This window comes from Pempheris klunzingeri, chromosome 5 (genome assembly GCF_042242105.1).
Source record: "Pempheris klunzingeri isolate RE-2024b chromosome 5, fPemKlu1.hap1, whole genome shotgun sequence".
Lineage (NCBI taxonomy): Eukaryota > Metazoa > Chordata > Actinopteri > Acropomatiformes > Pempheridae > Pempheris > Pempheris klunzingeri.
In genome coordinates, this window is record NC_092016.1 from 12,220,979 (window position 1) to 12,238,057 (window position 17,079).

The 17,079-nt window shown below is 40.2% G+C and overlaps 1 protein-coding gene across 2 annotated transcripts; it reads left to right on the top strand.

The window, feature by feature from the left end:
- The first annotated feature begins 481 nt into the window (after window positions 1-481).
- Window positions 482-16,741, top strand: stra6 (signaling receptor and transporter of retinol STRA6). 2 transcript variants are annotated; one of them, XM_070831355.1, is made up of 18 exons: window positions 482-631; window positions 3,901-4,289; window positions 5,674-5,740; window positions 6,472-6,554; window positions 7,317-7,450; window positions 7,997-8,163; window positions 9,070-9,195; window positions 9,988-10,055; window positions 10,408-10,487; window positions 10,571-10,632; window positions 10,932-11,094; window positions 11,227-11,302; window positions 11,730-11,863; window positions 12,404-12,521; window positions 12,874-12,975; window positions 13,085-13,248; window positions 14,003-14,140; window positions 15,685-16,741. In XM_070831355.1, the coding sequence occupies exons 2-18, from the start codon at window positions 4,219-4,221 to the stop codon at window positions 15,921-15,923; spliced, it is 1,992 nt and encodes a 663-aa protein (XP_070687456.1). In that variant the 5' UTR covers window positions 482-631; window positions 3,901-4,218; the 3' UTR covers window positions 15,924-16,741. The 2 variants fall into 2 exon arrangements, with proteins under 2 accessions (XP_070687456.1, XP_070687455.1); XM_070831354.1 differs by lacking the exon at window positions 482-631 and adding an exon at window positions 788-837.
- The last annotated feature ends 338 nt before the right edge of the window (window positions 16,742-17,079 follow it).

Sequence of the window (17,079 nt, forward strand, 5' to 3'; positions counted from 1 at the left end):
GTATGTATTAGTCACCACCTCAGCCTCCTTCCCTTAAATCTTGATTGGACTCCCCTGCTTTGTGACAAATATGCTTTAAAATCAGAAATGTGTGTCAGAATATGGAGTAACTGCTTGTTATGTTGATGCTACTATGGCCGGAGATGTCAACAGAGCAAAAAAACCCAGTCATTTGCTCAAGGTCAATGAGTATACATACCATTAAAACACAGATAAAACACAAACGTTGTGTTAAAAGCCTGAAATAGCCAATTTCATCAATAATGTACGCTCAAATAGCAAAGGCCTTTACAACATTTGCTTGCGATTGTATAAATGAATATGCTGCAACATGTCAGCACCGTCAATACCTTGAACTTGACCATATTAGTCACCTCTATATGTTTCACAACTTTTCCTCATGTTACACGCAGCTGCACTTTTATGATGTTCTCATCACAACAAGATAGAGGAGGGTCAAAGTCCCAACCAGACACTGCATGTGAGGTGTTCAGAAAAAAAGATAAGTTGCTCTTGATGCTGTTTTGTTTATGTAATTATTGAACTTTTTTCAGAGGGTGTATGGTGGAAGGTGATGAAAACTCAAGTCATTTGAAGTTCTCCCAACCAAGAGACAGAAGATTAACACAAGGTAAGAGCCTAGTTTCAAAATAAAGTGCATTTTACTGGCGGGGCTGCAGTGCTGAATTTGGGCGCCAGATAAGGTCAGACAGCGAAAAAATGCAGATTATTTAAAATGTAAGAATTTATTTATTTTTTTTGCAAAATGAGCTCCTGCTTTGACGTTAATCGACCTTCCACGCCTACCGTGCGCTGCTGCTCACCTGCAGGCACACGGTAAGTAGGCTCGCATATGAAAAGTTTATAAAACTACTGAAGTGAAGCTGCTTTTAGGTACAATCACGATAAAACCGTCTTGTGTTGGGAAACCTGCCACTCAGTGATAAATGATTTCTTTGTGAAGCGCACACATGGGTCGAATAATACACGTGCATGAAAGCACAAATTGAACGTGCGTGTGCACCAGAGACACACAGGTGACCAAGTTACCTGTTGCTGCTCTCAGGCTGAAAGTCCCTTTGTTGTCAGAGGATCAAGCTCAACTTCAAAGGCATGAAATTTGTCCGTGATGTCTGTGTGAAACCGAATCCGGAGAGGACCTGGCTGCAGCTGCCCCTCACGGAGAAGGAGAACGCTCAGCTGAGGGAAGTAGGACAACAATGAGCTGCCTGCTTCGTTTCTGATATGTTCAAACATTTCATGTTAATATGAGGAGTCGTTTAATTCGATCATGTAGTGGATAAATGGCCACGTGTGTAAAAAGAGAAAATTATAGGGTGGGAAATTTTTGGTTCCCTGATTTGTTTATTTAATCTTTATTTAATCAGATTGGTAATTGATGGTATAATGAATATAGAAGCCAGTATGAAAAGCTATGAGAAGCATCTTGGGACAGTCAGTGGAAGGTGTTTTAGCAGCACTTATGCACATGAAGGGTTGAGCCAAAGTCAGGATGAGCCAAGAACTGTTAAAGGTAGTCAGATTTTTTTTTAATATTTTATATTCATTCATAGTTTTTGTATTAACATCTTGTTTTAAGCACTGGAGTTATTTGTTAACTATACGAGTTATATGAGTGTCTTTTGATTAATTTGTGGATGCTCGACTCGTCACCCTTGATGGTATTGCTGTTTAGATTGTTAAAAATGGATCAGTAAATCAATTATGTTTGTTTTTACAAGACTCAAGCTTAATATACTTCCTACCAAAGGGCTTTTGAGTCGACTTCCTAAACCTGATACAAGCGAATTGTCTGGCTCAATCAAAGTGCCACTCTGTGATGTAATTATAAGTGTTCAAAGCATTCTTTGTTCAGTGACCCCTTTATTTGCTGGGCTGCTTTTTCTGCGGGAGCACATTTGGTTTGGTGGCTTACTACGCTTGAGAAACCGTGTTTTCTCAGGAGTGTTAAGGGGGAAATTTTGTTGCTTTTTAAAGGAGTGTGACTGTAATCCTGACATAATGAGTGTATGCTGACATGGAGGCAGTGTTGCAAAACTGACTTAGTGTCAGCCAGCTGCAGCTGCATGCAGGAATGCAGACATGTTGCTCAAGATCTATACGCAGCCTTTTGATATATATAGTTGTGCATTTACGCATATAAATGTTAGTGCATTTGCTGTTGCTTTGATCAACTTGTTGCAAAAAGACAATAATTGGAGCTAGGGTGTTGGCATGATCCTTGACCTTAGCCTGTCTTTATAGCACTCACATGCTTGTGCTTTACTCAAACCTGGGCACTATAGGATAATTTTGTCTCTCTCTATACTGTTGTTGTTGCCATTAATGTTGTTGAATTCAATAGAAAAGAAAACCTGCTGACCAAATTAACTTTTCTAATTCATATTCATGCTTTTTGGAGGTCTCCTCACTGTTTTCAGCATTAAAAAAGAAACAACAGTGGAGATCATGGTTATAAAAAGGAGAAAAATATTATGTTTGTGAGCCACCTGTGCAGCTAAACTCTGATAGGATTTAATATGTAACAGAGATTTGTCATGACTCAGGAGTCAGACCAGAACTGAGGCCAAGATCCAACCTGGTCTCATGAGATGAGCCAGGTCACACCAGGACCGACTCATATAATACTCTTAGTTTTGCAACCAATAATTATTGTGAGCATCTATCAGTCTGTAAATTATTTTTAAAAAATTGATTGATTGGTCTATAAAATGGCAGAAAATGGTGGAAAAGATGCCCATTGCAATATTTTAGCACTCAAGGCATTATTAGAATGTCTTGTTTTGTCCAAAACCCAAACATATTCAATTTACAGTCCTGCAAAATGTAGGAAAGCTGCAAATCATCACATTTGATAAGCTGCAAGCATAGAAGGTTTGGCCTTTTTGCTTGGCAAATGACTTAATGGTTAACAAACTGTCAGTGATTAATTTTCTGTTGGTCACTAATCAATTAATCAACTAATAATTTTGACATCAATGTTGGATAACAGGAAAGAAGGAGAAACATGAGTGGCCTGTAACTAAATTTGTGGTCCTCCTTTTTTGTTCATACAATAGGGAGTTGTTCATGTTTATAGCTGGATATTATTTGTGCCTCATGAGCTGACAAAGGCTGCTGGTATGAAAACAAAAGCTCAGGTGAACTTCCTTTCCTCAGGGCAGTGTGACTGTACCTATTGTTAAATCCTTTTCATTCACAAAACGTGTACTCATGTCAGGTTGAAAACATAGATTTGCCACTCGTTATATGTGTATAATCTGTTTAGGCTGACTTTCCTTACTATTTGGAAATTACCTGTTGTCACATTTCCGATTAAAACTTGTTTTTATACCTATTTCAAATTACAGATGCACATATCTGGTTTAGAAAGCTGTTTCCACATGATTATGCCCTTAGACATCTTTATCTTAATTTATCTGCTGAAGACAAAGTACTGGGTTGAATGAACCCTTCCTTGATCTTTATCATGCTGAAGGTGCAGAGTTATGTAGTGAGGTAAGGTGTAGTATGACTGCAATTTCCTCCATCCTGCTTTTCTTGGTTCCATGTTGCTGTACTGATGATTTAGCTTTGGTAACCTTTCACAAATGTAACTGAGCCATGACTGAAGGAAACAGTGAGAGAATTTCCCTGTTATCAACGTGGAACTCCGCTCTGATAGGAAAGGGAGATCACTCCCAGCTTCCCACACAGTCCTAGCGAGAGTTTTATAACTCTGCACACCTGACCCCTTCAGCCACTGGCCGCAGGTCCAATAACACAACCCCAAAAGTAGATGTAATCCCAGTAAGCCGCAGGTGGCCTTCCAGATTGGCTGCCCAGATCTCTATATTTTCCCTCCTTTCACACACTGCCCCCCTCTCACTCTCTCCTCAGGCTCCCAGTGTGGTGGTAACCCCCAGCTGAAATAGGGCCTTTGCAGGGTGGAGGCAGCACGCTGCAGCCAGGACCTGTCACATAACTCTCAGCTCCTCAGTGGGACGAGAGGGCACCTGAATACAGGCTGTGAGGGAGGGTAACAGAGTGTGAGTGAGACTAGACCAAACAGGGAAACAAGGACGCCTCTGCAGCAGCAACAGAGTCGAATTTGGGACTTGGGAGACACTTTTTCCTCGAGTCAAGGGAATCATAGCTGTGTGTTGTACTCCAGCTTTTTTGTAAGACTTTGGATCTGTTTGAAAAAGAGACAGCACAATGGATAAGGATGCTCTACTGGACTATGAGTACCCGGACCTGGATCCTGTACCATCCAAAATTGAAGCAGAGTAAGTACTTTCCTATTGTTTTCCTGAGGATTTACTTTTAGTTCTTTCAGACTTAAATGTTATCCACTTAGTTTAGTATTAAAAATCCCTACCACACTGTTAAAAAATTGTAGGCTGTTTGACTGTTTTATGTGTATTAGTAGTTCTTCAAACTTTAAGTCTTAAAACATTTGCAGAGAGTTACAGCTCTCAGTGAGATATTAGGTGGCACTTGGCACACGACTACAGCGCCAGTGTCAGTGTGTGGTCTTGTTTCTATTCAGTACATGTTGTCATATTACAGTAGAGGTTGTCTCATTTACATGCCTCGAGGGTGCAGGCTGTGTGGAAAGCTGGTAGGTTTTGATCTGTAGAACTTATTAGAAAAAGTATGAAAGTATGAGTAAAATGTTAAACATTTTCTCAGCCACAAAAAGTGAAGATGTAGTACATGGTACCATGCAAAGTTTGGCATAAGATCCAAAACTGCTACTACTAACAGTCTTTGCTCCCGGGCCATCCCATGATGCAACAGTGCACACATCTTCTTCAGTCTTTCTGGCATGCCTTCATACATCTAAAACTAACATCTAAAAGATTTTCCATGGAAAAAAAAAAAAAAGCCCCTCTGTATACAGTGGCACAAAGTTATTAATAGAAAATAATTTATTGATTTAATACAGGCCTTAGATGAACAATATGACAGAAATACGATGGAACAAGTGTCATTTATCAACAGCCACCACTCTGTGTCGAGCTACTAAACCATCTGGCTGTCATGTAAATGAATAGGCTGAATTGAATTGTGGTCTGAGTGTGTCACTATTAGCTTTAGTTTGCTGATTTGTAAATACTAAAATATCCTGCTGCACCTCCTCCTCAGCCAGCTGTGACTCTGCAAATGTGAATTTTGATTGCTGTTAAATTTACATTTGGCCTGCTCTCAGAGTGCCAAGGTACAAATTCACACATTGTTTGGACAGGTAAGAGACTGTTGTGAAAAATGCCAAAACATCCATCCTGGAAGTTGCGATCTATATGCTCGCAGACCATAAACTATGTGCAGCATTTTTTTAAATAAGTCCTAGAGTACTTGATGTATACATGGGCCTTCTCTGAATATCAGAGTTGTAATTAATACCCTATGATCAAGCATTCCTGCTCTCACAGTGTACAGGGAAGTGAACATAGGCATTTGTTGTTTTCCTGTGTCACGCTGATACCAATCCGTTTAAATGCAAATCTCTGCGACAGGATTTCAGCCACAAAGTTTCCAGCCACAAATGGTCCTGACAGTGACGTGTGAAAGGTTTAGTGAGGTGTTGGTCTGTTCGGTGACTCAAATCCTTGAGTCTTAAGTTAGATTGTTTTGCTCATGTGTGAGTGTTTTGTTCCCTTTTTTTAGAATAATCCCTCCGTGTGACCCCACTGCTGATGACAGGCTCTACCACATATGCATCACTGCGATATCTGTAAGTCCACTTTCCTGCTGGATTAATGTGACACAGCATTACACAGTACTGTCATTCATTCACTTAGTGTAGGATATCACACCTTGTTGTCAGACATACAGCATGTTTTATTATTGAGATATGATGGGTTTTCGCTCCCATGGTAAAGTTATACAATGTTTGGCTGTCAAACTCAGCCTTGTCTGATAACCTCCATCAAGGAGTTTATGGTTTCAGTCCTCGCTGTTTGTTTGCCTATTAGTTAGGACAGTAGGTAAACAAACAAAAAGTTGTGAACACATTTTAATGAAATTTGGCCCTATTGCTAAATCCTGTCACTTAACCAATAAGAGATCCAGTAATGTTCACTTTCATTACCATTTCAGTAATCATTGTGCATAATATTTGTGTTTTCTCCTGCCATCTTTACATATTGATGTTGTGAATGGCTTTCTTTTCTTTTGATGTCTGTTTAAAGATGGTCAAATTAGAGCAAGGCAGTCTTCCCAGCTTTGGGTTTCACAAATGTGTCACAGGTCATGAAAGGCCATTGAACTCTTACTGCTCAGTGATCCTGACTGATGACAAATTCACTCAGACCACATCCATGGGGAGCGCTAATGAGACACCGTGGTTTGGCCTTTTGAGGCTTCAACTCTTTTTTTTAGTCTGAAGCAGGCTGCGGCCTGGGGAATCCACAGCTGCATATTACTACTGCAGATAAGTCAAACTGACATATCTTTTCCTCTTAGCTCGTTGTCATGCTGATCCTTGCAATCTTAGCCAGGCGCACGAAAGTGGGCAACAGACAGAAAGGCCTCCCAGGTTTACTCAGGTAAGGCTGTATTTTATCGCTTTTCTTAATTAAACAGCTGCTTGCTTTTATAGGACCATAACAGTAGTTTCCATTGAATTGCATCTAGTCTGCATCACTATTGACCATTTTCCAAAGCCTGCTGCAGATTTATAGATTGATTTCCCATTTACCTGCCCTCCATTAATTTCAGTATGTTATGTGTGCAAATACTTTGAAAATCCATCACAGTGAACATTTAGCATATGAGATGAATATTGCAGGGAGCTACTGCATTTACATGTTCCCCTCTCTGAACAAAAGCAATATGGTAAACGTAGACGTCAAGGTAAGGACTCTGTCAGTGTGGTATTTAATGTTATTCCTGGTGTACCCTTGAGCAATTAACCCCCAAAGCTGCTGCAGTGGAGCTGCTCAGTGGCCAACAGATAAAACTGTGGCCATACAGGATAACTTATAGGTGTGAACGAGTGGCCACTGATTAAAGCTTTTATGCTCGGTGAACTTTCCCTGGTTTAATAGAGGTTGAAAACTGTGATGGATTTTCCCATCTCCAGCAAGTTTTAAGCCTCATACTTGATTTTCCTACTATACTGACATGGATGGAGGGCAAGAGCAGCCTGGAAGTTAGAAAATCCTACTAAAAACGTCTGACATACTTTAAGTCAGTCGTAATTAGTTTGTAGTTTGTTAGCTAAAACTTTGTTCTGCTCCATAACCGTTTCATCCAAATGTGAGGCTGGTAACACGTGGGCTCTAAATACCTGCTGCTTGATTTCACAGTCCTGTCAACTTCCTGGACCATACACAGCACAAGGGCCTTGCGGTGGCTGTGTTTGGAGTGCTCTTGTGCAAACTATGGGGCCTAGTCATATCGCCAAACCCCCTCCCCTTCACAACAGACACAGAGAATAAACGTGAGTAGGTTGTCTTGGCTCATCCTCAAACTTCATCTGCATTCACTTTTTTACACTGATTAAGAATCTTCAACAGCCACTCACATAAATACACTAATGTTAATCTTAGTAGTTAAGAAGTGTCACTCTTTTGTGTGGAGAAAAGAAAGGAGCTGCTATCTATCCATCTCCATCAATATTATTTTTGTTAAATATCTGTGTTATGTAATTGGACTATTGTCTTTGTTGTTCGAGGAGTTTGAAGATAAGATTTACAAGAAGCTTATTTTTTCCTGAAATGGAATTACATAAGAATTGACCTTAAGGAACGGGTTGCCTGCAATTTTACACAATCCCCAAACAGTACAAGGTACAGCAAAGCATGAAATATAGTGGCACTTCAGCGGAGTTAGATCTTAAGTCACTCACAATTTCCACATTTTTGGGAGAAAAGGTTTGATAAGTGTAAAAATGAAGCAGAACTAGACACATGGTTTCTTAAATCACAAATCAGCTTGTATTTCTTGCAATGCACTGAGTCCTCACACACTTTTGTTGTATTTGCAGAGAACTGGGTGATTCTGGGAGTGTTCTACTACCCCGCACTATACTACCCTCTCCTGGCATGTGGCACTTTACATAATAAAGTTGGCTATGTACTCGGCAGCCTCTTGTCATGGACACACTTTGGTGTCTTGGTCTGGCAGAAAATTGACTGTCCCAAAACACCTCTGGTAAGCAAATATTACCTTCAATACCACTATGAGTTCCAGTGCATCTCTAACTGCTTTCATGGGACAGCAATAGATTTATGAGGAATGGAGCGTTTCATATTGACTAAAAATGCCACTGGATTAATTGTCACTTTCTTTGTAATGTGTCATCTGTCTGAGTTTTAAGGATTAAAGACAAAGCAGGTTTGTTCTGGTCTGGAAACCCATTGATTACCAAACAAAGCTGGTCTGTAGTGTATATAAGAGACGTGATTTGAAAAGATGAATATCGGCTTGATTCGTGGACACATGGTTGGAGATTTAAAACTTATCCAGTCACAGATTTTTGCGCCGTGTCCACGTTGTTTGGGTTTTCTGTGCAATGAATGGCTACAACTCAAAACAATTAGTTCCACTGTCTGTTGGTCTTAATCAAGAGGCTTTGTCACAGTTAATCAGTTTAGTGTGTATGGGAGACATCCAGGCTTTGGATGGTTTGCCTTTTTTTTTTAATAGGGGCATTGCCTGTCTTTTTATCCCACCATGAGTTGGCAGACACCAAATGCTACAGGGAACATTTGAGCTGATCTGCAAGACTGAGCTTAATCTCACGAAGACAATGGAATAGACTTTACTAAACATTCTATTTAGTATAATATTTCTTTGTAAACATGGAAAAGAAAGATTCCAGTATTTGGTTGATAATTTAAGCAGAAAGAATTTTCTCTGGCACTACATTTGGTCAGTGGAGGTTTCAGATTTGAGAGTTGGGGATCCCATTTGGCCAATATACAACCTCCCATCACAACATACAAAGCCATTTGTGTCTGCTCTTTGTGTCAGTGCAATGTAGCTTTACCATGTGTTGCTAGTGTGTCACTTCAAAACTTGCTAGGTGATTTACAGTCTTTTTTTTTTCCTTTGCAGATTCACAAACACTACTCCCTTTTCTCCAGCCTGCCCCAGATAGCTTGTTTGGCATTCCTTAGTTTCCAGTATCCCCTTCTTCTATTCAAGGGCTTAAAGGGCAAAGAAAAGAACAATGCTACAGAGGTAAGTTTTGATCTGATCGTAGCTCCTCTGGCATGTCTACTTCAGGACAGTTGTACTATACAACCCTAATAGCATTACTTGTGTGGACTGCTTGCCTAACAAACTGGTTACAAATGTCAGTGTTGATTAGTCGTCTACGTTCACATAAGCCTGAGCTATTAAAAAGAAAAAATGTCACTAAGACGCACATTTCTCCTGAATCTTGGCACGTGAGGAACCTTTATAAGCCGCCTGCTAATCAAGGGGCTTATCGTGCTCGTACAGTCTAGGCTGAGGGGAAAAAGTGAAGTCCAATGCAGCGTGCCAGTTGCCTAATCATTTTAAGAAGATTTGACGTAATTGGTTTATGTTATGTTCTTGATCAGATTATGAAAAGGTTGCCTTGTTTTTTCACTGAGGAGACACAATGCCGTGTTTATTTGATACTAATCGCAGCGTGGGTGTGACAAAGCTGGGGTGAGGCGATCGCCTGGAGTTTTACTCACTCCCCTTCCTCTCCTGCCCCCCACAGGAACATACATTACACCATAAAGCTGCACAGATACAGAAACTTATTATAAGAAGGCTTATATTTTGAGCAATGCTTTTTTCCAACCTCATATTAATAATTACAAAATAAAGTTCAAGTTTTAACAGTGCTTAACATGAAATACTTCTAAAGGAGTTTAGGAATATGAAGATGTGACCTTAAAAGTCCAGTGAATTATTTAGCTTTGCCACACTATCCTAGTCTATTTACTGCCTACTGTTATCGTTTGGTTTCTTACATGAATGCTGTCAATTTTATACTAGGATCTTAGCAGCAGCTACTATAAAGACTATGTGAAGAAAATGCTCAAGAAGAAACCCACCAAAATCAGGTGAGAATTGTGACCGATTCTGAGTAACGTGCCTGATTTTCTGCATTGTTGCATGTTCTGTTCTGCTCTTGGCGTCTTTTCAAATAATAATATTATAAATAAATAATATTTATAATATAATAACTTGTTTGCATCCCTTGTAGCCCAGTCTACATTTTGCCGTAGGTCCTTGATTTATCTTTTTATTCAAAATGAATACTTTTATTCGAGGAAAATGATGTGCAAAATAAATCTGTTACACTAGAAATATCAATGATGGTGGCAGGGAGACTATCTAGAGGAAAATGTTTCCTAATCTCAGCAATTCATTGATGTTTGGTGTAAATTTGTGCCTGTTTCCCTTTCACATCAGCACATCGAGCACACAGACGCCCAAGCTTCCACAAAGAATAATTGATGCTGTGAAGTCATACATTTATACACCAGAGGAAGGTAAATATGTCTTCTCTGTCTTATGTTATTTCTGGTTATCCCCTGTTAAATTATTAAAACACTTTACTCTTTATTTCAAACAGCTTTCCGTTTTCCACCAAAGTTGGCGATCTCCGGTGTGGTGTCATTTATAACCCTGTATCAGGTAACAACCACATCATCTACTGTTACACTTTAGAATAAAAAAAAAATCCATAACATAGTGCATAAGGACAAAATGATAATCACACACTGAATGTTGTATGTGCAACTCGGCTTTAGACAAAACGTTAATGCCTAGTCCACTATTCATACTCAAACAACCATCACCGACCTTGGCTTAATAACTTTTTTAATAACTTTGGAAGATTACATTTTACACTGTTGTTTCTGCAGGAACTCTGTACTACTCTTTAAAGGGAATTAATAAATATCCTTGTGTATCCAATGTGCTTGTTTTTGTAGGTGGGTCTTCTACTGATCTCTGCAGTGGTGCCATCTCTCCAGACTGCCCGTTCAGGAGTCGATGAGGACATTGCCAACGTTTTAGCTGGCTTCAAGATTGTGCTGTCTCCAGACAAACATGAAGTGGTCAGAATAGTGGTTTATTACATGTGGTGTGTAGAAGGTGAGTGAAACCAGAGAACAGCAGCAGCCAGTGCATTCTTTTAAAGCTATAGTAATATAACGTGTTAATTGGGAATGAATGGGAGGATCCCAGAGTAAGCAAACTGAGTGGCATGTGCTCTTTGTCCTGCAGTGTGCTATATCTCAGCGATGACCCTGTCTGGTTTGGTCAACCTGGCTATGCTCATGAGGTCCATGGTTCTGCATCGGTAGGTGTGAGAAAAGAACAGTATAATAGCTTTTTAATTTTTTCCTATTTTTCCATTCTCTTCCTAAACTTTCAAAGAATTGTGAGCATCACATTCTGGCTCCCTCATTATAATGGGATGGTTCACACGACAGTTATTATAACATAATGGAGTGCTAATCATCTAGACAGGCAGAATAGCATTCGCTCTGGGTTAACTGCTGCTAGAATTGAAAATGGCCATTAAGATAAGAAATGAAATACTGTGCCATTACCATAAATTATGTGTTATTAAAAGAAATGTCTTTGTCGGGTATTGAATTGCATTTCAACCAGATCTCACGCTAAATGACCTCTCTAAATTACTATGTTATTTGTATACTTTCTGATGAATCAGTTCATGTATTACATAGTGCTGCATTGTCTTGATTGTGTTTTTGCTTCTCCAGGTCAAACCTGAAGGGACTGTACAGAGGAGATATCTATAATGTTTACAACTGCCAGAGAAACATCAGGGCTTCCCGGCCAGCACTGGTCTGCTGGATGGGATTCACCAGCTTCACGGCAGCTCACATCTTCATTGGTACGGTCACATACTGAATACTAAAGGAAAAGAGTACAGATCATCCTGATCATTATTTTAAACAGTATGATCAGTATTATTAGTATAGCCACAGTATTGTACAGCACTATTGTTATAGTTTATAGCTTTTTTTGGGATCTCTTGGTTTTTTCTTCACTTCAGAAATGCTGCTAAACCTCAGATTTTGTGCATCATATGGATTGTTGAGTACATTTGAATACAGTACTGCACCTCTAAATAAATGGATGTGTCTGCACATTAGATGGCAGCATAACAGTAATGGCACATAAAAAAAGATTCTCATTTAGGCTCAGCCACCCATTCCATTTTAACATTTCACGCCATATTATTAGTACTCGGTCTTCACAGTATCAATGCATCTTTCTAGCAACAGAAACTCGGCGAGAATGAAGATTTGTCAGGGTTTTATGTGTGCTTTTGCTGTGATATGAGGGAGGAGCGAGTATGTAGTGTGTATTTGTTGGATGCCTGTCAGGATGTAAGCGCTGAGGCCCTGAAGCTCTGATCTCTCCCCTGCAGCCATGATGATTCAGACCATGGTATTCTTCCTCTGCCTTTTGATCGCTGTCTTCCTCATTATCATACCTGTCCTGCATGGACAGAATCTGATCCTCTTTCAGATCCTGTTGAGCATGTGGTAAGCATCGTCACATCTTTCACTCATTAAACTTCACTGTCTGCAGACCACCCGACTAAGGCATAATTCCCTGCTGTAACATTCCTGCTGTCATGTGAAAACCTTTTGACTTCAGTTTTAGTTCATTTTAATGTAAAAAATGCATGTTGGTCAGTGTAGAATTGAGGCTGCTTTCTTTTTCTTGGAACGGTTTTCTATTAACAGCAACAACACGCTCAGTGAATGGCTTAAGATCATTAGTGATGGCATAGATCATGATATTATTACGTCAGTTACAATACAAAATGGGGTTTGTACTTTCTGTCTTGTATTGCTGCAGAAGATGTTTGATTGTTGATTTTTGCTCTTTCAGGCCTTTCTGGCTGATGATTCTCTTGGCTGTGTTGATTCAGCACATCACTGGCAGGTTTTGCTTCATCAAAAAAACAGCAGGCACACGCGACCTTGACAACAGGTCATTCCCTTTATTTCTCTCATGTGTTCACTTATGGTTCTAAGTTTTTTACAGTCAGATAATTACAGCATAGTCCTGTGTGGTTGATGCATCCCATCCCACCTTGCAGGGGTAATCTGTTCCTGCTGACGTACCTGCTGTTCCCCGTCAATGTTCTGATCGGGGTTCTACTGGCACTGTGGCGCATGATCATCACAGCCCTGTTCAACATTGTCCACATGGGACGCCTGGATATCAGCCTTCTTAACCGCAATGTTGAGGCTTTCGACCCAGGTGAGCCTGATGTTCTTTATTCCGCACAGATGGTGATCATCGCAGCCATAATGTTACTTTCTGGTATGCTGACCAGGCCAAAGCATCAGATCAAGGTCAATGCCAGCTACATCAAAAATATATCTTCATATAATAGACAGACGGCGCCTTTGCTGTTTCACCTGCAAAAATGAGTTGGTCTCTACAAAGGTAAAAGCACGGGCTCTATTATGTGTGTTCAGATACAAAATGACGACAAGACATGCCAGGGAATTTGATGCCTTGGACTTCATTGTTCAATTATGTTTTACATTTTCCTACAGTTTTTCTGTTCTTAGCTCAGACACACTATTAACATATTCATTGGTATTAACATCATGCTTTTACCTTTGTAGATGCCACTGTGCTTTTTTTTTACTCTCTCTGTGGAGGCTTAAAGAGAAGCAATTTTCTATGAGCAAATGCACTTTTGATGACCCCACTTAGAGGCCAGAAATGCGTATCCTATCCACTTTACCTTGCTAGAAGCTCACTGCAGCTCGAATGATATCTGTATTCTGCGCAGTGCACGGGACTGTAATTGCACACTGATCTCTGAAATGGCTGCAGATTTAAGACATCTGTTGTCAGGAAAAGCAGGTGGTTTAAAAAAAAAAAAAGTGTGATTGTATGGCAATTATGTGTGATTGCCTCAAAGCCAACATGGGGTGCAGTCCTATGTGTTTATTGCTTTTGCCCAGTCAGAGTGATCGCCCCTCCCTGTGTCTGTCTGCAGCCTACCGCTGCTATGCTCATTATCTGAAGATTGAGGTGAGCCAGTCTCACCCGGTGATGAAGGCCTTCTGCGGGATGCTGCTGCAGTCTGTGGGCCAGGAGAGCAATGCTGCACAGAGGTCACGGGACGCTGAAGAGGGTCTGTACTAAACTCACACCATAGTCAACACTCTTACTTTCTAATTTCCCATGTGCTAATGATTTAGCTCAGATGAGTGCATGATTTGATACTATGGGTTTAAAGGACAAGGTTGGTGTTTTTCTATGATGCTCTTATTGGCAATATGGAAAGACCAAAACCACCTATACATTAGTCCTTCTCCTAATACTTTCTGACTTCCCTACTCAGTCTGTGACACTTAAACCCAAGCACTTTCATTCCTACTGAAGATGCAAACATTTTAAAACTTGCCATATGTGTAATTCAATTTTTAAAAAGGATAATAACTTCCTAAGAGCTATGCTCTGCAGTTTTTAGTAAACGTTACTCTAACAAAAGTAAATAGTTGATTTTTCAGTCACAGATTAATACGCATTTTGTGCTCAGTGAGTATTTACAGCAGCAGGTTACAGGATCAAGTATGTGGAATTGATGGTAATAAAGGAACACATCAAATAGAGCACAATGTGACTCACTGATGTTCTTAATGGGTTTTGGAGGTCTATGGCACAGATGGGTATGCTATATCAGACTTAAACAACATAGATAATAATTGTTAGTAAGGGTCAATTGATTGTTGGTTTTGATCCTTTAATGACAATAAGAAAAATATAGTATGTGGCCAGTCATATCCTCTAAAGTCAGTGTGGCGTCTTTAATTTCTCCAGGGAAGTTCAGAATTCAGTAGTAGGTCACTGTAACACATAATCAGATCATAGCACTGTCTTGCACGCTCGGAAGAAATGAAAGCTTAGCGGTTCTGATTTAATATGTCAAGATCAAATTGAGTTTCACGGTGGAATAATTTACAGTCCTTCTGCTGCTGTTAATCAAATCTGGTATAAACTAATCAGCTGTCCTTATGGCGTGCCCACACTCACCGGATCCCTCAGCCTCTGTCACCAGGAGGCAATGTAGTCCTATGGGCCGCCATTATACTTATTATTCAGAAGAAACCAATGTTGGTGCTTACCCAGTGATGGCACTGACTCAAACAGGAGGTGAGAGACAGTCGCCTACACCTGTGGTGACAAGAGGATGTGCGTTACAGTGAAAAATTAGCAAGAAAATGCATCAGGCTTTATTGGTTGTTATGGAATCCATCTCTGCCTGGTTACTTAGCCGCAAGTGACTCCAATTACAAATGTGCAGTGGAGATGTTGCTTGTTTGTATCCAGAGAACAATGCATTATCAGGAACAATCTATTGTATTCCAAAGATTAGTTCTCGAGTAGCTGATTACACAGATGAGCTACGCTAATTGCCTGTTTTATATTCATGCAGCCCAAGGGGCTTAAGCTTTCAGTATGTTAATGGAAGCCCAATATGCTCCTACCATGCTTAGAGGATCAGAATATGATTGCTTTCTATTATTACTCTTTTTGTAGTATCTAGCTGGTCCTGGGTGGCCTTCAAAAGAGTCTTTTCCCGTTGCAGTTAAGATAACAAAAAAAAGGTTATCTATTCTTACTATGTGTATATGACATACCATCGGTGCTATCATGATGTCTCAATGTCCTCAGGGATCCAGCTGGTCCACCAGGAGAAGAAACAGCACAAAGTGTCCAGTGCCAAGAGGGCCCGCAGGCACTGGCAGCTCCTCTACACCCTGGTCAACAACCCCTCCCTGGTGGGCACCAGGAAGCACTTCCAGCGTCAGACCGCAGACAGCTTTCTGAACGGAAGCCTCAACCGCAGCGCCAAGGAGGGGAGCAAAAAGGAGGCAGCAACCAAGGAGGCAGAGGCTGCTGCCAGCAACTAAGCATGAATGTGACCCTGATTAAGGCTTGGCTGCAAAGTCTGTTTAGGTTTTGGGAAAATTCTACAGTGATGTTATTGGTCCATACCTACTGGAGATGTGTCTGCATCTGGTGAAATAAGTGCACTTATAGTCCGGTGCCACATGTAGAGTTATTCACCAAGCCTCTCCTGACTGGAGACTGTGTCCACTTTACGCTCTTGTGTTCCCCTGGTTGTTTATTTGTGAGGGCCACAGTCTCCAGCCTGATGGAGGGGGGGGGGGGCTTGTGACCTCCCACCTGAACACACTCATTATGTGTCATTTTCAACACGTTTATGTGCTTATTTTGGGACAGCACTAGTTTGCTTTATGTTTCAGCCTGTAGCTTAATCACATCTGTTTTCCAATATGTCCTGTAGTGCAGATAATGCAGATTTGTAGTTACCCAAACTAAACACATGGATGTGCGATCCACTGAAGCTCCCTGGGGGTATGACTGTGTAGAACATTATTTATGAATTTACAGAATGAGCTGTGTTCATAGACTGGGTAATAAATTTCTTTTTTAATTATACACATTTTTGTGTAATGAACAATAACCTGTGGAATAGGAACAACCAGAGAAATCCAACTGTATTTTCTGTTTTATTTGTAGATCTTTAAAGCCAAAACCACTTGCTGCTACCAGCGTTTTCTTACTGTTGTCAAAACTCTTTTCTGGTTTCTGATATTCATCAACATTACACTGTTTGTCTCTGTATTTACATTTACATGCTGACTTTTAAGTGAAAACAGGAACACCAGAATTGTCCTTCTGATTATTATGAAAATAAAACGGAAACAAAAGTTTTCTTTTTTCCCCCAATCATTTATATGATTATTAGAATATTTAATTCTAGAGTAGTTAATTTGGGGTCCAAATGCACAGCGTGAAGCTGTTGTGTTGAGCGAAATGAAATGAATTGGACAAAAATGAAGACAAAGGGGAGGCTTTGTGTTGATCAGCGCTTTCAAACGCAGCAGATTTTTTTTTCTTCTGCATAAACACTCCCAACAATCTCAGAGCCTGTCCATTTTTTTTCATCTTTTGTTAGAAAAGACTGCCTAACAAAGACATCGAACAGAGTTCCATTAAATAAAAAGGCACCAAAAGAAGAAAACGCATGAAAATGAAGCT